This window comes from Cyprinodon tularosa, unplaced genomic scaffold, assembly GCF_016077235.1.
Source record: "Cyprinodon tularosa strain WSP-4 unplaced genomic scaffold, ASM1607723v1 ctg222, whole genome shotgun sequence".
In the NCBI taxonomy this organism is placed as follows: domain Eukaryota; kingdom Metazoa; phylum Chordata; class Actinopteri; order Cyprinodontiformes; family Cyprinodontidae; genus Cyprinodon; species Cyprinodon tularosa.
Genome location: NW_024038830.1, coordinates 447596 through 465513, shown reverse-complemented (window position 1 = coordinate 465513; position 17918 = coordinate 447596). Strand labels below are relative to the sequence as shown.

The 17918-nt window shown below is 39.4% G+C and overlaps 1 protein-coding gene across 1 annotated transcript in view; it reads right to left on the bottom strand.

The window, feature by feature from the left end:
* Positions 1-17918, bottom strand: part of rpap1 (RNA polymerase II associated protein 1) — a 35373-nt gene that overhangs the window by 13926 nt on the left and 3529 nt on the right. The window contains exons 5-21 of the mRNA XM_038286251.1: positions 16661-16817; positions 16417-16563; positions 16080-16289; positions 13025-13140; positions 11870-11968; positions 11007-11108; positions 10759-10926; positions 10470-10649; positions 10269-10403; positions 10022-10192; positions 8124-8281; positions 7583-7753; positions 7300-7495; positions 4135-4244; positions 3797-3992; positions 3544-3690; positions 3239-3381 (exon numbers count right to left, since the gene is read on the bottom strand). Coding sequence (XP_038142179.1) covers positions 3239-3381; positions 3544-3690; positions 3797-3992; positions 4135-4244; positions 7300-7495; positions 7583-7753; positions 8124-8281; positions 10022-10192; positions 10269-10403; positions 10470-10649; positions 10759-10926; positions 11007-11108; positions 11870-11968; positions 13025-13140; positions 16080-16289; positions 16417-16563; positions 16661-16817 — 2606 coding nt within the window. The remainder of the gene's footprint in view (positions 1-3238; positions 3382-3543; positions 3691-3796; positions 3993-4134; positions 4245-7299; positions 7496-7582; positions 7754-8123; positions 8282-10021; positions 10193-10268; positions 10404-10469; positions 10650-10758; positions 10927-11006; positions 11109-11869; positions 11969-13024; positions 13141-16079; positions 16290-16416; positions 16564-16660; positions 16818-17918) is intronic.

Sequence of the window (17918 nt, the reverse complement as noted above, 5' to 3'; positions counted from 1 at the left end):
CTTCTCCCTTTCACTCAGGTCAGCAGACCAGCTTTAGCTGGATGTGCCGGAAGCAGCAGAAGCTCAGAGGGGACTGAGCTCCAGAGCCTGCAGCCATTAAATATCAGACAGGCCCTTACACTGTCTATGTTTAAGCTCATCTTATTCAATTTTTGCAAACAGCTGATAAATTGTATTTTACTCTAGTTGTCGGTTGGTTTATCATGTATGCTGTACATTTTTTGTTCAGCAATGTGGTCAGATGTGCTGTTTTTAAAGTTTTTATAAATACAAATGGCTTGGCATGGATTAAGCATTCAATGAAATACAAAAATATTTTAGGCATCCAGGTGATTGTTTTTGCTGCTCACCCATCAACCACTGTAGTAGGTTGGTGGATGAGAAGCAGGGTACACCCATCACACGCCAACACAGAGACACAAGACAAAAAAACCACAACCACACTTACATTAGGGCAATTTAGAGTAACCAGAGAGGTTTTGGGCTGTGGCAGGAAGCCAGAGTACCAAGAGAGAAACCACATAAGCATTTGGAAAATATGGGAAGAAAAAAAGAAGAGCAAAAGAACCAAGTCTAGGATTCAACCTCGTTCAACATGCAAGGAAACTGCTCCGCCAAAAACTTTACACCATCTTCAGTTTCATTGGTCAATACGCCGACTGTTGTTACCAGCAAAAAGAATCAAGTTTATTGCATTGTCTATATAAATATTCTTACTTTTCGTTTATATTTTTTTAATTTAGCTTTATTACATTTAGGTTGTTGAAACCAACAGTAATCATCACTAATCATCAAGCACTGATTTGCCAAGTGGTTTTATTTTGTTCTTATCCGTTTGTAAAATTATAGACAAAAATAAAAAAAACTGAAGGAATGGTGTTTGGCGTCTTTTTAATTTAGAAGCGGTTTAAATCTATTTAAACCAAACCATTTTAAAGGTCACGCTCCGTGGTAAGGTCAGCCAGTCACTCTAAGATGTTCTGAAGTCCAGGGTTCTCACCAGGATTGTTCTATGAGCAGCTATGCATCGGCGCAGCAAGGCTGCGTTTTATTGATTGAAGAGAAAACAAAGAGAACCCTCTGACCATCGGTCAGTTCTGCTTGCAAACTGGCCTTGTGCGAATCTTTTTGAACCTGGTCATTCATCCCTGCTTCCAAAGCTTCCAAAAGCGATTGCCTGCAAGCACTTCGTGTGAGCAGAAGGGCGAGGGAGTTTTTCACAGCACTTTCCTCACTCATATGTTTGAAAACACCTTTTCTGCAGCTGTTACACTCATTAAAAATCAGCGTATTGGCCTAATTTCAGAGTATTTTTGACAGTTTCTAGGTTAAGCAGGTTTGGCTGAAATGCGCAGGACAGAAACTTATGCCTTATTTTTTCTATCTCTGTTTTTTTTTCTTTTAATTACACCAATCAACTATGATGTTCTTGTTGTGCTGCACTTGGTGCAGCCTGTTTTTTTAAAGTGCTACACGATGGAAGTTGGCTAATCTAAGCTTAAACAAAACACATTAGCTTAACCAATATGCAGATGATGTGCTGTTATATGTCCATCTTTATGCGTGTTTCCTTTACAGCATAGGTGATCCAAAATGTGTGGAAGTGCCGGGTTGATTTTCCACTTGAAGGTTAAACTTATATATTGTGTTTTTAAAGCAGTCTTTTCCCCAAAAGGATGAGAGACGCCAAAAAACGCTGAGGTCATTTTTTATGGTCATCTCAGGTTTTAACTGCTGCATCGATAATGTAAGTTTGCATAATGTTACATTCACTATAAGACAAAGGTTTGGACCATGCTAAGTAAAACTGACACTGAAAGTGATATACTTCCATCTGCACTTCGTTAATGTAAATCCCAACTTACTGGTCTTTCAGAGTAATCCATCATAAACCTGCAACAAGTTCAGAAAAGTCCTGCCGGGAATGAGCGGGAACATACTCCCACTCTCAAATCCCTCCACTGCTTCCAACTACATTTTAAAACTGATTTTAAAATAAAAAAACAAAAAAAACAAAAAAACAAACAAACTCTGAAACACCCTAAACGGCTTACATTAAATCAGCTGTCTTTAAGAGCAGATAAGGGTCTAGCCTGCCGTTTCAAACTGTTTTAATGGCTGACAGTAGCCTTATAGTGGCAGGATGAAGCTGCAAATTTTGAGGCACTGAACGTCCAAACATTTTTTAATATTTTAAAGCGAAAAAATAAAAAAACAACATTAATCATAACCCATCTTTTGTTTTTCAAGCTAAATAAAATGTAACACATTAAGCTGACCATATTCAAGTTTATAACACTTTATAGCTGCAAACAAAGAGTGGATTGGTTTCCTGACCAAATGGGTTTGAAGCTCCCTTAGTGAAACTGACTTTGGAAAAGTTTTAGTTTGATCTGAATTTGATTACTGAAAATCTCTACTTGTTGGCCTTCCAGAGCAATCCATCATAAACCTGCAACAAGTTCAGACGAGTGCAGCCAGAATGTTAACCAGCAGAGAAAGGAGCGAGGACATCAATCCCACACTAAATAACTCCACTGGCTCCCTCTAGTTTTCATAAATAGTTTTAAAGGTCAATTTCTAAGTCCTAAAGAGCCCCAAATAACCCAAAAAGGCCTGAAGGTAAAACAAACACAAATCAAAAGGGATTGTTTTTCTGTCGAAAAGGATGTTTCAAATGGTATGCTGAACGTTTTTTGTGTGTATGCTCGTTGCCAAAGAAGAAAAGGAAACACTTTATCTAAGGTCTCTATGTGGGAAATGTGAAGAGGGAACAGACATTAAAACCAATAATGGAAACACTTTTACTTTGAGAATATTTGAAAATAAAAGCAGAAAATACCAATAAAACATGATAGAAATGCAGTTTTGACCACTGTAGTAAATAACAGGCAGACCACAGAGGGCATTATGGTCCCTTCAAAGGTCACAGGACTTTTTAGACTCTTCTGACTTCCAGATCACATTATCATCATTATCATCAACCTCTCTTCATTGATGATGAATATAACTATCACTAGCTATAAGTCTAAACCAATTTAAAATAGAAAAGTTGTAAAAAACAAAACTAGATCTTTGAAGAATGTATTATTTATGTATTATTTGTTTAAAATGTGCTATGGGAGAAACCAAAGAAACCAAAAAATTTTTTCATAATTTGAGGCTTTTTATGTTTAAAAAAAATGTCAATCTTGACATATCTAGTGATTAAACAAAGATAATTAAAGGTTTTACTTACGATATGAAGTCCTTGCTGAAGATAACAGTGGAGAGCAGCTCATGTGCCAGGTACTCGCTACCCGGCAGTAACCAGGGGAGAAGCACCAGCGCCACCTGGTGGTAAAGTGAGGCATGTTTGGCTACTTCAGGCTCAATTGGAACCTGAAAAATATGAAAAAGGAAAAACCTATTAAAATGTATGAATCCAATGTGCAAACTGTTTGTTCTACAGATGTGTGAAACAACCAAAGCACTTCCAGATGTTGTAAATGTTCATGTTGGAACTCTACAGCTGAGCCTGGATTTAATTTATTTCTGACTCACCAGCCTGTGTGCCAGCCGGAGCAGCAGGTAGAGAACATGGTGTTCATGCTGGAGGAGCCAAGATGTGCGGTGGGACAGTGTGGGTGTGGCGTGGCTGCAGCTCTGCAGGTAACCAATCACAGAGTCTGATAGCAGGAGGCCTGCAAACTGAAATAGATCAGAGCGGAAATCGTTATTAAATCTGGGGTTTGCTTTACCCAGAATGTAGAAAAACATTAACTAGATTCCCACTAAGATTATATTACTGATCTACCTTTCTACTGAGACCTTTATGGATATCTGTGATGGTATTACAGAGGAGTCCCAGTCCTGCCAGGAGAGGAAATGGGGAGCTGGGAACAACCAGTCCTGGGCGATCCCTCCACTCTGAACAGGCTAAACCAGGAAGGTTTGGGGTAATCTCTGGATGCAGAAGACTTAACTGATCATTACACACAACTGAGGAGGACCTGAAGTAAAACACAGAAAAGTTTTTCATATGTTAGACATTTTCATATTGATGAACAATTTCCTTGATGAAAAAGTTAAAAAATAATTTTCATGCTTGCTATGCTCCAACAAGGGTTCTGCTTTTCAGTGAATGAAATATACCGGATATTCTTCATCAGGCCTTGCACAGAACTGTGACACATGAGAGGGAGGAGAAGCTCTGAAGTCAAACTCTCCAGTTCCTGCAGAGTCTCCACTGGCTTGAAGCAGGTCTGTGGAAAATCACACAAAACAGTTCCTGGCAGTAAGTGACTTTTTCCTACCTGATTATACGCAGCTCTGACACCCAGACATAGTCATACATCTCTGCCCGCTTATCTTCAGCACTTATGTCAGATTCATTTTAGATTGATTAAAGTTTTTTTTTCTAAAGTTTTCTAACAATTACAACATGGAATTTCTCCTGGGATTTTAACTGTATTTAAATTTATTCCAGATTTTTTCAGATCTACACAGGGTCACAAATATACAGAGCCAAATACTAATGTACACATTCCATCATATTTAATGACAGTTGAGAAGAAACACCTCCAACACACATTTTTTAAGAAAAAAAAAATCCTTTATCTCCAGATGGATCATCTAAATAAGCGATCCTAATTGTCAATCATTCTGGTGATATGTTTACGAAAGGCCGTCCTACGTGTTTGTCCCGATAGCCATCAGGCGTATATCTGTTGGGGAGCTACGGTTTTAGGCAGTCATTGTCTAAGAAGTGTATGAGAAGTAAAGAAAGGCCTCAGAAGAGGCATATAAATCCCAGAGTGCTTTGCGCGGAGTGCTCCTTGCAAAGCATTATGGGATTTGCTGTCACAGCGGCCCACTGTCTCCATAGGCAGAGAGTGGCAACTAATAACAAAGATGCCGCAGGCAACGCATGGTGGAGGAGGAGTGATGCGACCAACAAGGAGCAAAGAGCAGTGATCATCTGTTCGAACGGTCAGTTAACTGAGTTCACTACAAAGTCCACTATATAGTCCCCGCTCTATATAGTGATTGAGGCATTTAGGGTGGCAGTTCAGACACAGTAAGCTTGTATGAGCTATGTGAACAGCAACTTTTAAACAGAGTGTGCACAAGGAGAAATGGGCTCATGCATGCTCTCGCACATGTTCAATAGGTGTTCCCCCTCAGGAGCGGGTACAGGGTTGTGCGTGTGCATTTTCTTTTCAAAAATCTGCAAAAATACTCCACTATACCTTTAAACTAGTTGGTTGATTGGTGCTACTGTGGCTTTTAAACACAATCCGCCCGTTTTAACATGATCTTTGGGGTCATATATTGCCAGCTTTAGAGTTAATGCATGTTGAGTCATCTGGATGTACTCCTTCTAGCTCAATATTCCATCCACAGCACAGCTGGCAGCGAGGCTGTACCTCAGGATAAAGCTACCACCACCGTGCTTGATAGCTGATTCAGTGTTTTTAGGTTTAAAAACTCACTCCGACTTCTACAAACATAATTCTTGTTATTGTGGCCAGTCAAAACAATCTTAGCCTCATCTGAATAAAAAGTTTCTCCAGGAGGACTCCTGAGGACATCAGTCCATGTCGATATTAAACTGGTTTAAGTAGAGAGATACAGGCGTTTCAGCAGCTTCAGTTCCTGTTACCCTGAAGGGGGACGTTTGGGTTAGATAGATAAGAACTGAAATCTAATGGTTCTAACCAGAAAATTATCCATCAGAGCTTCAGCTATTGGTTATTTCAGTAAACAATTAATCTCTCAGTTTTTATTAATTGAGTAATGTAAAGAGAGGTACTTAAACATACTTTTAAGAATTACCTCTACATAAAAAAATTAACACATCATATATATATATTAGTGCTGTCAATCGATTAAATTTTTTTAATCGCGATTAATCGCATCAATGCCTGAGTCAACTCGCGATTAATCGCATTTTAATCGCCAATTTTTTTTCTGATTGAAAATCATTTAAATACTCTCGATGACATACAAAAAATACATACAGGCTAGGTTTGTGCCAATGTTCTTTTTTTTAAATGAAAACAGGTCACAGACACTGATTTATGCCATAGAAACATATGGCAAGAAGATGGCGAGGCATGTAGCAAAAAATAACAAATATGTAGCCAAAGAAAAGGCCCTGAAAACAGGCTGATGTAAAAGACAGTCTTTACAGTTAATACAGTCTTTTGAACAAAGACAAGCATTTTACCCTACTGCTATAAAATGTAGTACAGTTAACATTAGATGTTAATTAACCAAGGTAATAATGAACAATTTTCAATCAATACATCAAAATCAATAGACCGACATCACTAGATGGAGGTAGTCTATGCTCTAGAAAGTTACTTTTCAGCCTCTTAACAAAAATGAGAACACACACACACCAACACACACACACGATACTGACCTGTGGCGTACACAGACAGCAAGAGTGCCGTAGCAGATTCCATTTCACCTCAGTAATCTGTTTTCTCAGCGTATTTCAGGTTGCTACTAGTTACCAGACACTCAACTTGTTTGTTGGTGGTGGGGCTTAAAGAAAAGGCACTAGCGTCACCCAGTGTATGAGCGTCTTTTTTCCTTGAGGAGCTCCGCTCTCGAAGCCTATGGAAAATGCATAGACTGGGGGAAAATAGCCCCGCCTTTCCGCAGGCTGCAGCGGGATGTACTTGGATAATTGTACCATAAAACCACATAGCGTTAATCTCACGTTAAAAAAATTATCGCCGTTAAAATGGCCTCACGTTAACGCGATAATAACGCGATAATTTTGACAGCACTAATATATATATATATATATATATATATATATATATATATATATATATATATATAGTTTCATTGCATGCACAAAAGATTATTTTGACCATCATTTCTATTTATGTATTCATAATCAAATAGCAAAAGATGTTTAAAGAGTTGAAAGAGAGGCTTAGATTGAAGCAAAAAGCTCAGTCCTGATAATACAAGGACTAGTCTGTAAAATCAGGTTTGAGTTAGAAAAATATCCATAGAATCTAAAAATGACATTATAGGTATATTTTACTTCCATGTTTAAGCAGTAAAAAATATTTTGAGCCTTTTCAGCCACAATAAATTCAAATTTACTCCCAGTTTTGTTTCTAAAAAAAAAATAAAAAAAACACTGCCGTTTTGTTTTACTCCTGATTAAAGGAGGAAAAACAAATGTTGAAATAAATGTTTAAAGCCTCAGATTTAATATGTTATTTATACTGAAGATGAATGGATATAAATGACTGACCAGGACGACTTTAGAAAGTCAGCAGGCAGGTGTACCTGTCTGGAGAGCTGATGGTAGTAAGCTTGAAGGTAGATTAAATAAGCAGGTATTAAAGTCAGGCTACTGTCCTTCTGAACCGGGTCATCCAGTCCTTTGAAGACAGCCTTCAAATGTCCCAACAAGAGGGGCTGCAAACCACTAACATGACCCCAGGAAACAGGAGGTGGAGGGGGGCACTCCTCTCCCTGAGCTCTGTGAAAGAAGCATGAGAAGGAAGCATGTAGATGTGGGACACTCATCAAACAGAGAAACTGTTGACAGCATGTCCCTTCCCTGTACCTGACCATGCCAGCCTGGAGCTCCTCATGGCAGCCAGCGGTGTGTGTGACTTGTGTGAGCAGAGAAAGCAGAGCTGAGAGACGGTGCAGCTGCAGAGACGGCAGAGAATGTGGGGCTGACATCACGCTGCTGGCTGACTGCAGCGACCTCACCAAGGCTGGGTACAGGTCTCTGGGAGTTAAACACAGGTTAAAAAGGTAAAAAAACTCACCAACATCAGGCTGTTGCACTAACTGTAGAAGATAGAGGCTCCTGACACACAAACTAAAAAAAAAATTTTTCAGCAATAACATAACCAATGATTCTGCAAAGCAATGATGCCTTTTAACTTCTAAAAAGGACAATCCCCCACCCGGGCAGAGATGATTGGAGAAAGGAATATTGTGAATATTAGTCTGATTTTCTGCAGTTTTCAAAGCTTCTCTGTGGCTATCTTTCTTGATAACTATGTTTACTGCATGTTCAGAAAACACACAGCAAAATAAAACATAGTGGCCCGTTTGCAAAGACTTCTACCTCAGATAGGCACACCCTTACTCACATGTACAGTTGGCTGGCTTGTCCATAGCTGGCAGCTACAGCCCACAGCCTGTAGGCCTCAGTGGTGATCCCCAAGGCCTGGTTAGGCTCCATCAGCAGCTCGCTGGGCTCAGCACTCAAGAGGCAGGACAAGCGCTCCCGCACCCCCAGAGAGTTTAACTGGAGAAGCAAGAGCAGAGGAATTTAAAATCATTCCAAGTTTGTTTGTAAAGCACCAATGCCACACAAGGTCAGGCAAGGTGCCTTACAGAAACTAAAATGAAAGACAAAAATAAGAAAATTATATATTTATATATAAATAGAGGGAATTAAATTTAGAAAAAATAAAAAACAAATGAATGATTACTGACTGAGTGATTTAGGTTTCCAGGTAGTTGAGTCCACAGAGTATTGACAATAACTGCTGCATGGTCTTGTTAGACAACCTAAGGAGTTTACATGGCCCCTGACCAGCAACACTGAAATCTATTTTAGGTCAAAACCATCTAATGTTTTAAGAGCCAGAAATCATACTTTCTGTGGTACATTTCATTTTTCCCCATCTCTCAACATAGAGCTGATGAGCCTTGGCAAAAACTTCAGTTGTTTAATCTTCTAATAGAACGTTCTCCTAAAAGCTTTGTGGTTTGTCAACATGTAGTTTGGCAAATTCCAGTCTGGCTTTTTTATCAATTGTTTTTAAAAATGGCGTCCTCCTTGGTCGCCTCCCTTTAAGTTCACTTTGTCTCAAACAATGACTGAGGGCGCAATCTGACACTGACGTCCCTTGAGATTTTCTGGGCTCTTTTGTCACCATTAATATTATCTGTCTGTTTGATTTTTCATCCATTTTCTTCATGTAGCCACATCCAGGGAGGTTGGCTACACTCCCATTGATCTTAAATTTCTGAATAATATGTGCCGCAGTAGACATAGGAACATCAGGCTGCTTGAAGATGATCTTATAACCTTTACCTTTAACATGCTGGTCTAAAATTTTCTTTCTAATCTCCGGAGACGACCATTTCCTTAAATTCCCCTGGTACATGTTGAGTGCGCTACGCACCATGTCACCAAAAATCACAGTGACTACCTGTAGCCTTATCTATAGGCCCACTAAAAATAGTTGACACCTTTGATGCTAATTAGTGGAGACGCATTGATTTAACATGTACCTTTGGTCTTTTCTAAGGGTACCATCATTTTTGTCCAGGCCTGTTTCATGAGTTTGTTTTTTAAAATCATTATTTTGAAGCGTGGTTGAAAAGCAATGTCTGACTTTCATTTGTTCACTTTTTTCAGAATTATTACTATTATTTTAACCTTTGTAAAATTGAAGTAATTTCTTTAAACCAGGGTCTACATGTATATACTGTTAAAGCATATACAGAAATTACTACTTTAACCAGTTAGTCTACATGCATTTTGGTTTAGCTTTTATATTTAAATACTGGATCCACTGAGTGGAATCTACTTCACCACTGGAGGATGTTTAAGCCCAACATACTGCTAGATAAATATCTAAACATCAGAGATAGATCGATGTATCCGCCAGCCGATGGTTATGGCCGATACTAGCAACTTTTTCTTGTATCTGTATTGTCTGATCTGTGCATGCATTGACCGATTCATTAGTGATTTGAGCAGCCATTCAAATGAAGCACATGGACTACTGCTGCCATCATCTGCTATTCATTGCTTTTTTTAATGTGTTCCTTATTTAAAGAAAGACTAGTGTAGTATTTGCCATCATTAAATAAATAAATGGAGGAAGGAAAAGAAATATCAGCTCCAGGAAATCTAAGCAGACTAATGCCAGCATCTTGTTTGAAAAACAAAACTGTATCGGTCAATCTCTGATAAGACACAGTTTTATCAAGTCCATGATGACTTCCTAAAACACATCATTTAAACATTTACCAGTCTGGCACATGCGTGTCTCCCAGATGTTGCCAAAACCCTCAAGAGCTTCATGGCGTCGGCCAGAGGGTGTCCATAAATTGAGACAGGGCTGAGTGAAGATGGACACTCCCAGGATGTGGGAAGGAACTCTGACATCACCGTCTCCATCAGACGAGGACAGTCCAACACCTGCGTGTGAGACGCAGCACCGTTTAATCCAGATGTCGTTTGTATGACTTTGTTAAGTTACCCATGCGCATCTTACCTGGGAGGCAGCTGATGAGGAGTGCCGTGCGACACGTGTTAGGATGAGCAGGATGTCCTGAACAGCGCGCGGGGACGGCCGGATCACCTCTAGAATGTAGCGCAGCCTGGGGAGGAGCTTCATCTTCAACAGACCCTGAAACAAGAACCAGTGTTCAGCAGAGAAAACAGCTGCTGAAACACAAACACCGTAGGTTGTTACCTTAACAACATCCTGCCTGGCAACATCATAATCACTCTTCCTTTCTTCTTTTTCTTTAGCCGTCTCCTTCATGCTTTCACTCAGCCCTTCATCCTCTTCATCTTCCTCCTCCTGTGAGGATGGAAGCAGCGGGAAAGATGCCAGGCCATGATACCAGGAGAAGGTGGAGTCCAAACATTCCTGAAACAAACCCCCAAAAAATACCCATACGGAAGCATTTTAAATAAAACTCATCTTCAATAGGAACACCAAAGTGATGTGATTTAAAAGGAAAAGTTTAGAGTCTTACTTCATCTTCCACACACACTAGGAGTGCTTTAAGTGCATGCACAGCTGCAGACATCACTCCTTCGATGTTATCATCGAGGGCAAAGCGAAGCAGGAAGAGAAGACCTGCATCAAGCAGGGTGGATGTAACGCTGCCTTTCAGAAGGGATTGGTATCTTCCAGCTCGTGCCTGTTGGAATAGAAGAAAAATGTGTTTTTTCGAGGTATTTCTGTTGTTTTGCCTCACTCTCTGTGTGCAGGTTTAGGTACTTTTGCGATGATGCAGGCGAGAGTGTTGAGAGCCAGACTTCTTTGCTGGATAAGCTGACTCCGAGACAGAATGAATAATTCCTGCAGAGAGTAACCAGCTCGCTGGGGAAAGAAAACAAAACCAGAATAAGAAATCATTGCTTACTTAACAGCTCAATATTAATTAACCACTTTAAGGACATCATTTAACTGTTTATAGGGCAAGTTACCATTTTTGATAACCCTCAGTGAGGTGAAGATTTCTATTCAGCCATTCAACAAAGATATTACTATGTGGTTGTACATGTTATTTTTGCTTTTGACTATTTGATGATGATTTATTACCTACAGTAAATTAAGTTCAAAGGAAAAGTTAACAAGTTAAGAAAAAAAAAGTAAAAATCTAAGTAAAAAAGTTTTAAAACTGATTGAAAAATTAAAAAGTAAAGTTAAAAAGTTAAGAAAGTCAAAAGTGTGAGTGCCTCCATCAGCATTAAAAGATCTACGGTTATGTAACAGAAGAAATTTTGTTTCTTTCAGTCTATGTTTATTCGTCATGGATTTCTTGTAGGAGCACTTCTGTTTTTTATTTTCTTAATATATTAGGGCAAGTGGACTTTTCTCGTTATTACATTGACCTTAATGTTTGCCATCAAAATATACAGATTTTTTGAATGTTACAAAAGTAATAAGCTCTTGTTCTATTCTCCAATAACACTCTCGGATTAAATTTTGATTTTCAAAGTATTTCAATCAGTGCCCTATAAAGAATTTAAGTTAACATTTCATCATTTTGATAAAATAAAGTTTCCCAGTTTGATAACAATATTGTATTATATTAACCCCTGTATATAAACTGTTTCATCCTCTTTAAATCAACAGACCTCAGGCTCCTCTCCATGGTGGTGCAGACCTAAGTGGGTTGGCAGATCCTCTGAGGGGGGGATTAAGGTCCCGGTGAAGTCAAAACGAGCCAGCATGGCCTTTTAAGACAAAGCAAGAGACATATAACGTGCTAACTAATTAACATTTGTTTCAAAACAGCACTTTCAGCTGAACAAGAAAGTTAGAAAGCAGAACCAAACGTTATATTGTAAATAAATTCTTTCCAAAATATTTGTCAAATATCAATATTGCAAAATAGATGTTCAGAAATTCAAATGTGTTGGAAATTAAATGTTGATTCAATTTACTTTTGCATGCAAATAATATCCTGCAGAGGATATTCAATCATAGATAACTGAGAAAACCTGCCAAAGATCACAAACTTAATGTACCGGTATTATAATGACAGATTAGTCATCTGATGGCACTTTAAAGAGACAATACAGTCAGATTCATACAGCAATCCCCTTTTAACAGCAGGAAATCTCAAGCAGAGCCAGGCTCAGAGTGAGCAGCCTTCTAACATCAGATACAATAAAAAGTCAGATGGTAAAACGAAAGTTAAGAAAAGCTCAAATATAATTAGATTAAAAACAGATAAACAATGCTTTTCAATCGAGGTCCAACCAGATTAGTTCAACTGCTTTTTTATGATAAGGCCGTGGAGTCCAAAAATAAAAAGACAGAATTATGAAAGTAGGAGCAACAAATGCAAAGATTTAGTCAAATTTCCCTTTTAGTCTTAATATGGGAGCTGATAAAAGGTCCTGATCACTAGATCTCGCTGTCCTAGAGAAAAATAATAATTCCCGAAAGTACCATCAGCATGTTGCTCCCTAAAAGCCCTTCCAGAAACAGTATGTCATATTGCAAAGAAACCAGGGAAGAGTGATCACTATAAGATGCAGCTTCAGAGGATTTGGAAGAACCAGTAGTTCCACATTTAACAAGCTGCAGGTGATTGAGACATAAGTAGCAAAAAAAATAGACTAATCTCAGCAAGAGGAAATAAAAAAACATAGAGATTGAAGTGCTGAATGAATAAAAACACAAAGTTCACAAATATTCCTTAACTGTCAAAAACAGCAATAAAAAAACAACATCATATGCATCAAGAAACCACTGAAGAAAGTTCAGCTGGGGTCGTGCGTCACCTTTCTGGTTCCTTTCTTTCTGGGTGAAGGCAAGTCCCTCATCCACTCCAACTTCTCCGGCTCCAAGGTGTCCATGTGGAGCCATTCCTTCTGGGGCTTCACAGGGAGATCCTCCTCTAAGTTCATGTATATGAAAAAACAGTTAGCATCACCAGTTTTATACAATAAATATACATATTCTACTGATAAACGAACAAATACGTATCAGGAGCTTTTCTACCCTAACTGATACTTTTCTACTAAAGTTTTTTGTTGTTCGGTTGATTACAAAAAACTATTTTCTTTTCCATTCCACCATTCTGCACACATTATACAGAAGTCATACGTATGTTACATAAAACCCCATGCAAGTCGGAATCTAAAAAGTTAATTTAATAGATATGAATAAAAGAACACCGTCCTAGCAAAACAAAGTGGCCATCATGCAGAAAAGAGGCGATTGCACAGAGACGTCATTATTGTGGTAACGATCAGGAAAGGCAGGAAGCTATGGGGATAGCCTACCTGTGACTAACAACAGCTCTCGGTTAGTAAATTGAATAGAAGGGTTTTATTTTTAGTGCCAGTCATTTGATCCTCTCATTCTATAGCCCCATTTACACTACCCTTGAAAAACCGATCAAGGCCGAGACCGGTCCGAGCTTGGATCGGTAACCAGGCCAAGCTCAGTTTTGACGACCGTTCACACGTCACACTTATCTCGGTTATCTCGACTCCTTGACTCCTCGCCTCCTAGTGACGATGTACGGTATTACTGCTAGGATTGAAGGAGGGACTCAAGCAGCTGGTGGCGGTAATGCACCAAACGCTGTTTGTCAACCGCCGTAAAACCCAAGAAGAAGAAGACGAAGGAGGAGGGAATCAAGCAAATCAAAATGGCGGCGCCCGTCATATTCAGAAAGTTATGCTTGATTATTATTGCTGTACTTCCGTGTTTGCGGTGGGTCAGGCGAAGACGGCAACCTTGCGCGGATGTACTTGAGAAAGTCGGCTTTTGGGAAGCCGACTTTCTGGAATGGAGTGTGAATCGGCATGTTCAGCCAGTCGGCGATGACGCGTTCTGCTCATGCGCTCTTGTTATCAGAGAACCGAGCCAGGAAAAAACCGAGCCGAACCCACCTCGGGAACTGGTCTGCAGTTAGCGCGGTCCGGTTATGTCTATCTCGGTTCAGTTCAGGTTGTTTCCGTTCACACACGACAAGTTATCTCAGTTACTGAGCTCGGACCGGTCTCGGCTCAGTTTTTTCAGGGTAGTGTAAACGGGGTATATGGGATTTTTATTCTGTTTTAGTGGAAAGCATAAAACAGAAAGGCCATTATGGTCACTAATGGGGCTAATGAGGTCACTAGATTGATAGATGGATTGAAAAAAAGATCTTAGGGGATGTTTTTGTAGCGCTAAGGCAGCAGAGGGATTTTACGCCCTCATAGGACATCCTGTTTATGTGAAGCAGCTGTTTCTCCAGTGGAGAGTTCTGAACATTTTTACTGCAATGGATGGTGTTCTGTTAGATGAGCAACCCATAGTCAATACCCGTTAATCCCTTTAGTTTTGTATGAAAAAAAAACTTTAAACTACCTCAACAGGCATTTATCCCTTTAGCCCAGGGGTAGGCAACCCAAACTGCTCAAAGAGCCATATTGGACCAAAAAAAAATAAAAAATCTGTCTGGAGCCGCAAAAATGTAAAAGCCTTATATCAGCCTTGTATTGCAAAACGGGCTCTACGTGTATTATCCCACTATAGAAAAGGACTATATGGGCTTAAGTATATAATAAGCATTCACGATTAAATTCTTATCCTGAAGCAAATGTCTGAGGTCAGCCTGAGGTGACGGAGGAACAGTGAACGCTCCCATCGCGCACTGCTTCACCACCTTCACTGCGCGGTTTAAGTTTTATTTGATTGATGAAATTATAGAAACACAATAAAGGAATCTTTCTATGGTGGACATGTTTCTGTTGGGAGGAGTTTATTGAGTCATGAGGAACCAAGCAGGAACTGACACCCATCAGAGCAGAGCTCTCTAACCCTGAAATCCCACATCCTCCGTCACCATCGTTTATTGGTCTGATTATTTTTAGGATTTGGTGAAAAAATGGAAGAAAGTTCAGATACCTGCATCAAAGCACTGCCTGTTTGATCTTTGGATGGTTTTCCATCCTTGCATCAAAACTAGCACCAGTAGTGGAGTTTGGAGATGCAATCCACTTCTTAAATCTATCTTTGCGTTTCTCTAATTAATCCTGCAATCGCACTTTTTCTCTCACTCCCAGCTTGGTGGTGGGCTGCAGATTTAGCCTTCCCTGGAAATGCCTTTCCAAATTGTTCTTTTTTTTTTGACACCCTCTCATTACAAAGCAGAAATGCAGGCAATCGTTCAGCATTGATAATGAAAGCAAATGAGTCAGCCTATTTGAATCCTCTTTTCTCATCAGCCATCTTCCTTTTTTTATATTCCGAGACACACCTGCAGCTTTGTTTGCCTGGCACCGCGCCACGCTGGTTCCAAGTTATGATCACTGATCTCTATGGCTTTGACGCAAATTATTGTTTACATTTATTCATAAAACAAATGCTTAAAGCATTGGAAAACATTCATTTTTGTTTGCAACCTGCACACCATATAAAAAAAAAAAAAATGTTGATAAATTTTGGAAAAAGCTCTAGGGATCCACAAGGGGGAGGCTAAAGAGAGGCTCCAGAGCCGCCGGTTGCCGACCCCTGCTTTAGCCATATACAAAAAAACTATTTACTTACTTACTTCTTGTTGTTTTTTTAAGCGTATGGCGATCTCAGCTTAGTTTGTTGGTTTTTTGTACATGAGTATAGGGATACACGCCTGTTGAGGTAGTTTGAAGTCTATATTTCGTACAAAACTAAAAGGATAAACACAAATCTGGCGTCTTACGCATTGACTATGGGTATGCTGGTCTGACGGGGTATGCTCATCTGACAGAACAACGGCACCAACTACTGCTGAGAACCACGGACAGCGACTGGTATTTATTCCTGGAATGAACTGTGATACTTTTGGACTTCAGTATATCTCACCAGTTAAAGGAGGAGGTGCTTTCAGTTCCTTATCCTCCTCCATCTCCACCTCCTCTGGACTCGGACACAACAGAGCAGCATTGTAAGACTCTTTGCTTTCCATATTTTCAGCAGGAGGACCTGCTATGCTGCATTTATCCTCTGCTGTGCTTTCAGATGGGAGATCATTCAGAGATTTCCTTGATCTGATAAACTCCACCAGTCTGGGATCTGAGGGGGACATTGAATCAATAATGACGTGAAACACAAAAACAATAACATCTGTTTGATGTAGATGTTTTGGGGCTAAAATTAAGGTGGACAGAACCTCATTTTTAAGGATCTTTTTTTTTCTCACCAAGCTGAGACAAAAGTTTCTTCTGCTCTTCCAGGATCTCAGATTGAGACATCCCTTCGAGCTTTGCCTGGTTCTCTTTGTGGATCCTCAGAGTCTCTACAGAACTGTCTGTTCCCAAAAGCCCCTCACCAGACACCAACCTAGGACCTGAGTTTGAAGGAATATACAAGCAGAGAGGATAGATTCGATGGTGTTTGCTTAAGAAATCAGCCTTTAAAGAGGTGTCAGTTCTAAAGTTACTCACGATCCCCAGAATCCGAGGAGAGAATCTGTTCTCCTGGCGCAGCGTTCTGAAGAGCTTCAGCTAAAGATGGTTTCGCAGTTTTTGCTTCTTTTAGTCTTTGAGCTGCAATCTGACGTGCAAAGATGCTCCTCCTCCCTTTGACTGATAAAGATGGAACCTGTAGGTTCAGTAGAATAAAGCCAGACATTTTTAGAAGAGATAAAAATCTCAACAATGGCTGTTTGCATTTAAGGAAAGATGCCTTGCAAAAAGTATTTAAACCAAAATTTTTCTGACTGTACGCGGCTGTCCGACACAAAGCGGTGCACAAATGGAATTAGAAGAAGCATTGTAAATGCTTTTCAGAAGTTTTGAAGGACAATAATCTCAAAGGTTTGATACACATTTATATTTATCACCTTTAACCCTGATAATGGAACAACGGAAACTCTGGAGAAGCTGCATAGATCCACGCCAAATTTATTGGATTATATTGATCTAAACAGACCTTTTAGCCTACAAGCAAAGTACTACCCATCTACAAAGACAGCATGTGACCATTAAAGCATGGTGTTTGCTGAATCAGGCTATTTTAAAGCGGGGATTTGAAAGACAGGGCTGATGAGAATCCTGGAAGACCTTATTAGATGCAGCAGAGGTTTGTCTTCCGTCAGGAAAACAAGCCTTAACATACAACTTGTGCTACCTATGAAAGGTTTAGATCTTAGCATATATGTGTGATAAAAAAAAAGCCCAGTTTGAGTCCAGACCAAAATCCAAGTGACAATCTGAAGCAATACAAAAAAAATGAGCTATTTTCAGCAAAAATAATGGGTAGTTATTTCTATGCGCAGATGTTCAAATCTGCTAGAGACATAACAACAACTAAAGATCCACTGATAAAGGGTTTTTAAGGACGATGCTGATATCGATTATTTTAACATCAGTCGAACCAATCCACAGTATGTACTGCTGATTTTTGAGGGGCAATTTTTGAAGCAGATATTGTTTTTTTATTCCTATATTTTAATGGATAAAATATGTTATACAAGTCACAATCAAACAACCAAAACAAGAAAAAAATAAAGACATAAAAAAAACATGAACAATGATGCAAATGGAGGAAGTGGCAATGGATGCACTTCAATTGATCTTAAGGCAATGGCTCCTGAATGAACGAATGAATCAGGGACACATTCATGCATCAGCCGACATTTTAGAAAACAGTTGATGCATCGGTCTATCTATACCCAAAAGGACCAGCAGCTGTAATTGCAAT